Here is an 11045-nt window from a genome sequence, read left to right as displayed (position 1 = left end):
GGAGCCGCGATGCCGCTGTACGAGGGCCTGGGAAGCGGCGGGGAGAAGACCGCCGTGGTGCTCGACCTGGGCGAGGCCTTCACCAAGTGAGCGCTTGGCTTCGGCTCCCTGCGGCGCCGGGCCTCGCGCGCTTCCCTGTCCGCGATGCTGGCGTGCTTCGGCGGTTTTGTTCGGAGGCCGTCAGTGCGACTCCCTGCACCGAGCGGCGCCCCTCAGCTCCGTGGGGCTGCCCGGGGCCGATCCAGCCTCGCCTCGGGCCCCCCGTGCCGCTGCCTGTGCTCGGGGGCGGCTGTCCTTGTGGAAGTTCTCCTGAACGTGTGGCGAATTTCTCAGACGCGATCAGGGTGGCAGGGAGATGCAGCTGCTTGCGTGCACTGGGACTGGAGAATTCCTTCAGGGACCAAAATTAAGCACTGGAATTCTGATCTCTGTCTGTTTTTGGAAGTTTCTTTTGAAGTTGTCTCAGGGGCGATGCTTATTGTTGGTCAGCAGTGAAATGGAGCGCAGGACCTTCCGGAACTTCTGAGTTGTTTACAGAGAGAGTGGTGAGGTGCTGGAACGGCTGCCCAGAGAGGCTGTGATGCCCCGTCCATCCCTGGAGGTGTTGAAGGCCAGGTTGGATGGGGCCCTGGGCAGCCTGGGCTGCTGTGAAATGTGGAGGTTGGTGGCCCTGTGTGTGGCGGGGGGTTGGAGCTTCATGATCCTTGAGGTCCCTTCCAACCCGGGCCGTTCTGTGATGACAGTCATCGAGGCTGTCTCTTGTTTCTTGTAAATGCATCTCACAGAAAGTGAGGATGTGAGCAGGGTGTGAATGAATGGTGCGTGTGAGTGCTGAGAGCTTCAGTGGGAATGGGTCTGATGTGGAAACGGGGGAAGTTATTTGTGTGGGAATTTAGTAGGCAGTAAGGAAGGCAGGTGGTGGGTGATCATCACTCAAAGATTGTACTTTCAGAGGTGAAGTAAACCTATTCTGCTTAATGCAGCTGAGACAGTCAATGAAAGATAAGAAATGTGTCTTGGTCAGTCTGATACAAATTTATACGTAGAGTATCTTGTATTAATTGTACAAACTCTCGTGTAACTGGTGATAGTACTAGAGGAAGTGGCTCCAAGCTGAACCAGGGGAGATCTAGGCTGGACATTAGGAAATACTACTTTTCTGAAAGAGTGGTCAGGCACTGGAATGGGCTGCCCAGGGAGGTGGTGGAGTCGCCGACCCTGGAGGTGTTCAAGGAACGTTTGGGTTTTGTGTTGAGGGGCATGGTTTAGTGAGAGCTATTGGTGATGGGTGGATGGTTGGACTGGGTGATCCTGTCAGTCTTTTCCAATGTCAGTGATTCTATGATTCTGTGGTTCTCAGGCATGTATGCTAAACAGTGATTACCACTGATAAGACTTTTTTCAATGTTTGCTTTCAGGTGTGGTTTTGCAGGTGAAACAGAACCTAGATGCATTATTCCTAGTGAAATAAAGAAACCTGACATCCCAAAGGTAAACCACTTCACCTTTACAGCGCTTGGTTTTGTTGTAGAGGGAATTGTCACTGGCTGTTCTTCATGGCATTACAGCATCTGCTACTAAATACTGAATGTAGATAGAAGTTGGCTTTTTTAAAAGTAGAGAATTGCAGCTTTGGAAAACTAATGTTAGATTAATTGTGTGAAAAATTAGCATGAAATAAATTCTGTGGTTTACTTACAAGATGAGTTTTTGGGGGACATCAGGTATATAACATCAAAACGGGCAGAAGAAGACCTCCTTTATATGTAGCAGATCATATGTACTCTGGTGATATATAATCAATGTCTAATATGTCTGCTGTCGATGGATGTGTTCTCTTTACAGCCAGTCAAAGTTGTTCAGTATAATATCAGTGCAGAAGAGCTATATTCACATCTGGAGGAATTTATTCGTATGTTGTATTTTAGGTAAGAGATTGTTGGATGTTAGTCATGCAGGCCTTCTGCAGCTCATTTTTTGGAATGCCCCAGGAGGCATATATGTGTCAGTAGAGACTGCTTTCTAGTTGAGAAAACAAACTTGATTTTGCAGGTGTCTGCCTGGCTGTATATGTGTATATATGGAGAAACTCGGTGCTGTGTTTTAGGTCATATTGCAAATTGTTAGAGTCCTGTGGCATTAATTGCTCACTGAAATAAAAGGTATTTGATAAGTTGCTTTTTAAGTGTAGGAATCCTAAAGGATGTAAGAGGGGAAGGTCAGTACCTGAGGACTTGTACTGGTTTTGATGGGGCTGAAGCTCATTGTAGGCTGAAATTTAGTGCAGGACTCATTGCCCTGTGTCATAGTGTAGGAGATGGAGTCTTAAAGCATGGGACGTTTCTATCTCAGTAGTACTCTATTGCATTTTTAGTGCTGTTAAGGAGTAATTAAGATGAAGATAAAGAGGACAATTTCCTCTTTATTTCCAGTCTTTCACTTATGCAGTAAAAAATCATTGTTTGCAGTGTTCTGTACTGAAGATCCTCACAAGTGGGGACTTCTTTGTGTCCTTTATCATCGTCTTGTAATTGAAATCAGGGCGCTTGTGTCCTTTCTGCTCCATGTGTGGCACTGCATGGCACTGGACAAGCCAATAATGACCGCTCTGCATCCCCACTTGCATTTCTTCATGTTGGTTTAGCAATGCATGACATTCAGAACCCCACGCTCCCGGCAGAGAGCTCCTTAGCTTGTCTTCTGCAGCTCAGTTTCCTTCTTCCAGTGAGGAACGTTGGGTTTGAGTGTTTAAACTTGAGCAAAAGACCTTGAGGTAGCTCTTACAAACGCTGTCTAGCTGCAGAACATTAGGATTTGTAGGTGGAACAGGACATCAAATGAGGGTAGGTGTTGTCGTACGTGCATAAACTCGGTGGTTCTGTTTCCATGTCTTGATGTCTTTCATTTTTAATTTTCAGACATCTTCTGGTGAATCCCAGAGACCGTCGTGTAGTGATCATAGAATCTGTGCTCTGCCCTTCCCACTTCAGAGAGACTCTTGCCAGAGTCCTTTTCAAGCATTTTGAGGTGCATATTTGATGTAACTACGTATGTGCTGAGCGTAGCACTTAATGGTAGGAACCGTAGTGATGGTATGGGCAAAGGAGTGAAAATAATGGCAGAAGAGTCGCAGAATGGTTTGGGTTGGAAGGGATCTTCAAGATGATTCAGTTCCAACCTCCTGCTATAGACAGGGACACCTCCCTCTGGAGCAGGTTGCTCATAGCCCCATCCAGCCTGGCCTTGAATGCAAGGGAGGGGACATTGATAACCTCCCTGAGCAACCTGTTTGAGTATCTCACCATCACAGGAAAGAATTTCTTCTTGATATCTCATCTAAATCTACCCCTCTTCCTGATCAAGACTGTTTCCCCTCATCCTGAAATGTGAGATGCAGAAAGATAAAAAATGTGGAGGTGGTTCGTTTGGGAAGGTGGGAGATCAGACTGAAGCACCTTTTTTCACCACAAAACAGTTCTCTTTAAGAATCTGAAAGGCTTCTCTGGGTTGTATGGAAGTACAAACCACATCATGCTGTTCCTGACAGATCCGATAGTCCCCATTGAGAAGTGCCTGAATTTATACTTACATGCTTCTTGTTCTCTATCAGCAAATGTCATGATTTTTATCAGAGTCAATATCTTCATCTCGCACATGATCTCACCTCTGGCTGTTCTTCAGGAAATAAGAACTTACCTGAAATTCGTTATTTCTTCTGCTTAATCACTTTTTGATTGCTTTAAGAAAAGTCCAAGTCTAACTCTTGGTTTGTTCTACAGCCAAATGCTTTCGAAGGCGATGCTGTAATTATTTGATTTGTGTAGAACTAAGATTGGAGTTGTTCTGTAAAGCAGGGAAACTACTTTGTCTGCAGTGCTGCTCAGCTATGCCTTCACAACCCAATTTAACAACTAATCTGAACATTCTAATTTTTTTCTTACTACAGATAAAATTTCACATGATTTGGAATCGCTGCAAGATTTGTGTGGATTTCCTTTGCTCCCTGACCACTGATCCCTTTATAGGGAAAAAAATAATGTCTTTGATAAAAATTTCTTTGATAAAGCACTCCCATATAGAATTGGATGTCAGAAGTGACTCATGACTTGGACACTCGTGTTTTGGGGAGACTTTGTATTATGTTAAGAAACTGGTTAGTACTGAAGTGAGGTTATTTCTCTGGCTGATATTTTTGTCTTGTGCAGCAAATGAGTGACGTTTTAATACAGGGTCAGTGTTCCATAATGAATGCTTTCAGTATGAGTCCACTCTCTCATTAATTGCATCTGAAGTGCCTTGAAAGTACCACAAACAAGATCAACTTTAAAATTGTAGATTTCAGAAAAGTAAAAACATAAATTACAGTATCCTGTTCCTTCATTATTACCAGATTTCCATAAAAACTAAATTAAAAATGAACACTTCTAGAGGCAGTTGTTCAGATCTTGAATCCTGAGAATGCATTGGGTGTTTGTTGTTGTTGTTGTTTTTTTTTTTTTCCTCTTCTGTCCATTACCTTCTTGTTTTCTCCCAGGTGCCTTCTGTTTTGTTTGCTCCAAGCCATCTCATGTCTCTTCTGACACTTGGGATCAACTCTGCCATGGTGCTCGACTGTGGATATAAAGAAAGCTTGGTGCTGCCTGTATCCTTTCCTAATGCAGAATGAAAGCTTTCAGCAGGAAGGCTGTGATGAAAAGCTGGTGTACAGACATGGAGTGTGACTGGATCAGCTGATCCAGCCTTTGTTTCTAAGATGTCAGAACCTGGGAATCTCCTCACAGCTGCCATGTGGAGTCTGTGTCCCCTAAAGCTTGGGAAAAGCGTTACGGGGCTCCAAGGTTGATTTGTAGCTCCATGGTTTGTACAGTAGTGGTTAGTTTTGGAGAAGGACAGCAAGTGCAGGCAAATGTGGATGAGAAACAGCGTTCAGTTCCAGTAGGCTGGAAGCTCCTGTGAGGAAAAAGAGAATTTCCTGATCTTGGTACAGATTTATGAAGGAATTCCAATTCTGAGCTGCTGGGGTTCTCTGCCTTTGGGAGGAAAAGCCATCCACAGGTAAGTTTGCAGCTACGCGTCCTGGCTTATGGCAATCCAATCTCCTTGAGTGTAGATTTAAAAGACTGTAGCTGAAGTGAGTGAATGGTGTATGATGAGCATAAGATGGGGAGCAGTCGCGTGTCGCTGCTGTCTTGACCTGACTTCATTTGCCCTGTTTCAGGGAGCTGGAATACCGGCTGTTGGAGCAGTGCACAGTTGACACAGGATTAGCCAAAGGCCAAAGCCTTCCGTCTGTCATGGGTAAGGGCTGGGTGCTGCACTGTGCTGGGAACAGTGATGTCTTCATCACAGCTCACGAGGTCTTCTCTGGTGACTTCTGTCTCCCTGTTAAAGTATGTTACTGCTATACTCAGCCTCTTGTACCAAAGTTGGGAAGGCAGCTCAGATGAAATTTCTGTAGGAAGGTTTCACTGTCTTCTGAGAGAAGGCCAACTTCCTGTTCTTCATCTTAGAAATCTGCACAGGCCTCAGTCAAGGTGAAACCTTAAGTGTCCTAATTGGAATTCAAAATTAATTTCATTATGAAATTCTCTTTTTGCTTTCCAAGCTTTTGTTCTCAGTGTTGTTGCTGTTGCAGGCTCTGTTCCAGAAGACATAGTTGAGGATATAAAAGGTAAAACTTTCTGCCATTAGTTTATTAAATTGTGTAGTAGAGGAGAGTGTGATGTCCAGTGTTGAGGACTGTTTTGCTGTTTATCACATTAGATTTTTTGCACTTTGTGCCTTCCAGAAGCTCTGTCAATGTTTTTCTCCTCTGAAGGCAAGCACCAAACATCATTGAATTCTCATTTAGGTGTAGTCTTTGTGCTGCTTAGAGAGAGTTCACAGTTAGGTAGACTAATGCAGTGGGGGCATTGTGCTGTCAGATCTAGCTTACCATCAGCAGGTTAGGTTAACTTGGTGGTCAGGCTGAACCAAAGGGTTACTTTACACCAGAAAAATGTAGGGTATATATTTGGGCAGAACTTAAATGATCCCCTATGTAATGTTTATTGTGTTTCTACATTATATAAGAGTATTTATAGAATTGTAGGTAATGGCCCATGTTACTGTGTATATGTGGTATATGTTTTCTGGACCAAGCTAGGAAGAATCCATTGGTCAAGTGCAAAATATCTTGAATGCTACTGGTGCTTTCTTAAATGGAAATTGCTTTCTAATTCCTGGACTGTCTTACTGGAAAACAGTTGTCTGATTGGTTTTGAGACAGTCTCTTGTGATCAGATGTGAAAAATTAGGCTTGAAATTAGGATTGCTTTTGTATTGATGTGGGATTGTTTAAAAGGATCAGTGTCTTGTGGGAAGCTGTGGTGCAAGAGCTGGTGTGGTGTGTTGGACCGCAGAGTTCAGCCCATGCCACCTCATGGTAACCAGAGGCACAGTGAACGATGTCTCTCTGCCTTTACATTGCATTTGGCTTTTTGGAGAAAGAAATGTTGCCTAGGTGCAGTGCCAGCTTCATTAACACTTGGGACATGGGTACAGCTCAGCTCAGCTGAGGTACAGAAGCTTGGTTGGGTGTTTTGCTTTTTGTACTGGCAGGACCTAGAATGTGTTCTGTGAATGAAACAAAACTGTCTGTCCTGTTGATTCAGTGAATTCTCTCATCTGTGCCTTTGTTTTCTGAAGTTCGCACTTGTTTTGTGAGTGATCTCCAACGTGGACTGAGAATCCAGGCAGCCAAGTTCAACATTGATGGCAGTGCTGAGGTGGGTGGAGAATGAAAGTCCCTCTGATCTTTCCTGAAGTGGCCGTGACCGTTCTGGCCCTGAAAGCAACACATCTTTCCATTTGTAGCGTCCTTCGCCGCCTCCAGATGTGGACTATCCTTTGGATGGTGAAAAGATTCTCCATGTAGTTGGCTCCATCCGGTGAGAAATACTGTAGTGCAGTGTTTGTTCTTAGGAGGATATCTTTTCAGCAGCAAGTGGGTATTTATACAACTGAGCTGCATTGAAGCAGTTGCATTTTTGTCTCTTAACCCGAGCATTTGTGCCAGGTGCAACGCAAACATGCTAAAAGCTTTCTGCTTCCCTTGGGTGTTCACAATTGAAGATGAGAGCCAATGCATCAGAGAGATGGGGGAGGACACAAGTAGAGAATGAGTAAATGGTGGTGAGACACGTGGAGTGAGTGGGGCTTTGGCACCTCCTGGTGTTTGCAGTGTGTGACAGAAGTGATGTTGTGCTGTCAGGAAGGAGTCTGTGGTTGTTTCTACCCTGCTGGCAGCAGTGCTACTCTATGAGCTAACACTCCTCTCCTGTCTTTTCAACAGAGACTCAGTTGCAGAAATACTGTTTGAACAGGATAATGAAGAGACATCTGTTGCCACTTTGATCTTAGATTCACTCATTCAGGTATCTTCTTAATACAAACAAGACCTTGCACACCTCCAGCCTCAGAATCTGCTCTTAGAAATGGTTCTTGCAGTGCCGTCCCCCTGACTACAGGTTGCAGTCAGCACAACGTGACTCCTCAGGTTGTGCCCTGTCATGAATTCCTGTGGGGCAGTGAGTCATTGTGTCTCATTCCCTCTGTGGTTGTCTTTGTACTCTCTGGTACATTGCAGTTTTTTTGGGACAGTTATCAGTCAAGATAAGTCACGTCACTCCCATATACAAGAAGGGGAGCAGGGAGGACCCGGGGAACTACAGGCCGGTGAGTCTCACCTCCGTGCCTGGGAAGATCATGGAACGGATCCTCCTGGACAACATGCTCGATCACATAAAGAATGAGCATGTGATCCGAGACAGCCAGCACGGCTTCACCAAAGGAAGGTCATGCCTAACTAATCTTGTGGCCTTCTATGATGGAGTGACGGCATTGGTGGACGAAGGGAAGGCGACTGATGTCATTTACCTGGACCTGAGCAAGGCCTTTGACATGGTCCCCCACCACATCCTCATCTCCAAATTGGAGGGAAGTGGATTTGATGGGTGGACGACCCGATGGGTAAGAAACTGGTTGAAAGGCCGCAGACAGAGGGTGGTGGTCAATGGCTCTATGTCCAGGTGGAGGCCGGTAACAAGTGGTGTCCCCCAAGGGTCTGTCTTGGGACCGGTGCTCTTTAACATCTTTATTAATGACATCGATGAGGGAATTGAGTGCACCCTCAGCAAGTTTGCTGACGACACCAAGCTGAGTGGTGCGGTTGATACGGTGGAAGGAAGGGATGCCATTCAGAGGGACCTCGACAGGCTGGAGGGCTGGGCTCGGGTGAACCTAATGAGGTTCAACACGGCAAAGTGCAAGGTTTTGCATTTGGGCCGGAAGAACCCCAGGCACCCGTACAGGCTGGGAGGAGTGGTCCTTGAGAGCAGCTCGGCAGAGAAGGACCTGGGGGTCCTGATGGACGAGAGACTGAACATGAGCCAGCAGTGCGCTCTGGCAGCTCGAAAGGCAAATGGGATCCTGGGCTCCATCAGGAGAGGGGTGGTCAGCAGGGACAGGGAGGTGATTGTCCCTCTCTACTCGGCTCTTGTGAGGCCCCATCTGGAGTACTGTGTCCAGGTGTGGAGCCCTCAGTACAAGAAAGACATAGAGATTTTGGAAAGGGTCCAGAGGAGGGCGACTAAGATGATCAGGGGGCTGGAGCACCTCCCCTATGAGGACAGGCTGAGGGAGTTGGGCTTGTTCAGCCTGGAGAAGAGAAGGCTGCGGGGTGACCTCATTGCAGCCTATCAATACCTGAAGGGAACCTACACCCACGAGGGGAGTAAACTCTTCAAAAGGGCTGACAACAGCAGGACTAGGGGAAATGGATCGAAGTTGAAGGAGGGAAGATTTAGGTTGGATGTTAGGGGGAAGTTCTATACAAGGAGAGTGGTTAGGCCCTGGAACGGGCTGCCCAGGGAGGTTGTGGATGCCCCGTCCTTGGATGTGTTTAAGGCCAGGTTGGACGGGGTCCTGGGCAACCTGATCTGAATGTGTGTGTTTGGTGGCCCTGCTAGGCAGGGGGGTTGGAACTACATGATCCTTGAGGTCCCTTCCAACCCGGGTGATTCTGTGATTCTGTGTGAAGAAAAGAAGCAGTGCAGTGCTCTCTCCTCAGTGGAGTAACGTGAAAGGAGTTGGGATGTTATTTTTACAGGCACTGTTGTAGAGATATTTGGCATTTCTTCTCCTAGATCTGATGGGAATTCATGGCACTGATACCCCAGCCATCTTTTGTCTTGGCCAGACTCAGCTGAAGGGATTTACAGTGACTCACAGTGTGCTCCTGTCAGCCTCAACTGGGCAGCTCCTTCGCCTGGTCTTCTGGGTAGAAAATGATGTAGATGTTTTCTCTTTCTTGGCTGAAACAAGTAGTTGAGGTGCATAGAACTGCCTGCATTTCTGAGAGGCCTTTGAAAGCATCTGTGTACAACTGGCATTGAAGTGCTTTTTTTCTTTTCAATTCCCTTTCTTGTCAGTGTCCCATAGACACCAGGAAGCAGTTGGCAGAGAACTTGGTGGTTATGGGTGGCACTGCCATGCTGCCGGGGTTCCTGCACAGACTGATGGCTGAAATCAGGTACCTGGTAGAAAAACCAAAATACAGAGAAGTGCTTGCGACCAAAACCTTCAAAGTTCACACTCCACCTGCCAAAGCCAACTACGTGGCGTGGCTGGGAGGTAAGAATGGGAACAGGTTTTGGAGCACGGGTCCTAAGTGGGAAGACAGACCTTGCAAGTGGGGTTTGTAATGAATAAGTGGCAGTAAAGCTTAGCTGAACTGTTGGAAGCGAGCTGCACCTGATGTGTGTGGAGTTGTGAAGTCCTCCTGGAAGAAGCACTGCAGGCTGCAGCTGCCTTGTGGGGTGCAGTGCAGGATGGCACCGCAGGCTTTGGGAACTTGGAGCTGGTGGCTTGCAGTTTGAAACAGCGGGGTGGGAGCGAGTGCAGTTTGTGGCTCCTGCCGTGTGGTGGCAGCAGTAAAGGAATCGGGGAGCTTAGACTTGCTGGATGCACAGCAACCTGCTAGTTTGATAAAAGCTTAATTAGTGACAGGGAGCTGCTAGCTAGGGGCTGTCTGGAGGCTGTTACCACCTTGTGCTGTCCCAAAGTGCCTGGAACGAGTACTTCAATTCCACAATGGATTTTACATGCGCTACTGGCAAGGTGGGGAAAGAAATAGGGTCAGAAAGGGCTCTACATTGGTAGTGCCTCTCTGGGAGGATTTTCTTATTGAAAAGGTGCTCCTGCTTTTCTAAACTTCTGGTTGGTAACGTGGTTTGTCTGAGGAACTAACTTGAATTTTATTTTGATCTGCTTTTGAAATATGTTTATCAGTTTATTTACAAAACTCATGGTGTCTCATTTTGAATTAGCAATCAGAACAATTTATTTGCACTGAGTTCCCTGATATTTACTCTCACTGGTTGCTGGTCTAGCTGCTGTGGTTCAAATCTCCTCTCAGCTTGGGTGGCCTTCTTATGGCTGTTGTGTTCCCTGTCTGTGGGAGAGGGAATTTCCTGATAATGATAGTTTGTTTGAAGTGTAACCTGTAATCTTGTAGCAAAGGTTCTTTGTGAGAAAGAGGTCAGCTGGGCAGCTTTTGTTCTCAGCTGTGATGTGGTGATTTTCTTTTTTCTTTTTAGTTATTTTCATGGCGTATAAATGGGAGCAGTTAGGGTCAAACAGGGTTACTAACAGTGTAATATCTTCATCCTTTCACTCCTCTTTAATGCAGAACTATTTTTTTTTTTTTTTTTGTCAATAACGTAGGAGCCATTTTTGGAGCACTTCAGGACATTCTTGTGAGCCAGTCTGTGTCCAGAGAATATTACAGCCAGACGGGGCGCATACCTGACTGGTACTGAGTAATCCTCCACTGGAGATGATGTTTGATGTTGGAAAAGCACCCCCACCACTGATGAAGAGGGCTTTTTCTACTGAGAAATAAGCAGCAAAATGCTACGCGAGGGTTCTCCTCATCTGTTTCAAGTACATGTATATAAATATCAGTAGGATTTTGATATGGAGTTATCTGTGTGTGATGCCATTAA

The 11045-nt window shown here is 46.0% G+C and overlaps 1 protein-coding gene across 1 annotated transcript; it reads left to right on the top strand.

Moving 5' to 3' along the window:
- The first annotated feature begins 6 nt into the window (after window positions 1–6).
- On the top strand, window positions 7–11021 carry LOC122171205 (actin-related protein 10-like). The gene is made up of 13 exons (XM_042838615.1): window positions 7–86; window positions 1419–1491; window positions 1846–1928; window positions 2919–3027; window positions 4535–4642; window positions 4988–5055; window positions 5219–5298; window positions 5636–5671; window positions 6688–6767; window positions 6856–6929; window positions 7334–7415; window positions 9471–9672; window positions 10765–11021. Exons 1-13 carry the CDS (start codon window positions 10–12, stop codon window positions 10857–10859), a joined length of 1167 nt encoding a protein of 388 aa, XP_042694549.1. The 5' UTR covers window positions 7–9; the 3' UTR covers window positions 10860–11021.
- The last annotated feature ends 24 nt before the right edge of the window (window positions 11022–11045 follow it).

This window comes from Centrocercus urophasianus, unplaced genomic scaffold, assembly GCF_019232065.1.
Source record: "Centrocercus urophasianus isolate 14NV4802_14NV808 unplaced genomic scaffold, USGS_Curo_1.0 seq_863, whole genome shotgun sequence".
NCBI classification, from domain to species: Eukaryota; Metazoa; Chordata; class Aves; order Galliformes; family Phasianidae; genus Centrocercus; species Centrocercus urophasianus.
This window is presented reverse-complemented; position numbering and strand designations above follow the sequence as displayed.

Coding starts and splice junctions, on each gene's coding strand:
- LOC122171205 (XM_042838615.1), top strand. CDS start 10: ATGCCGCTGTACGAGGGCCTGGGAAGCGGCGGGGAGAAGACCGCCGTG. Junction 5,672..6,687: donor CATAGTTGAGGATATAAAAG/GTAAAACTTTCT, acceptor TGTTTTCTGAAG/TTCGCACTTGTTTTGTGAGT. Junction 9,673..10,764: donor CTACGTGGCGTGGCTGGGAG/GTAAGAATGGGA, acceptor TCAATAACGTAG/GAGCCATTTTTGGAGCACTT.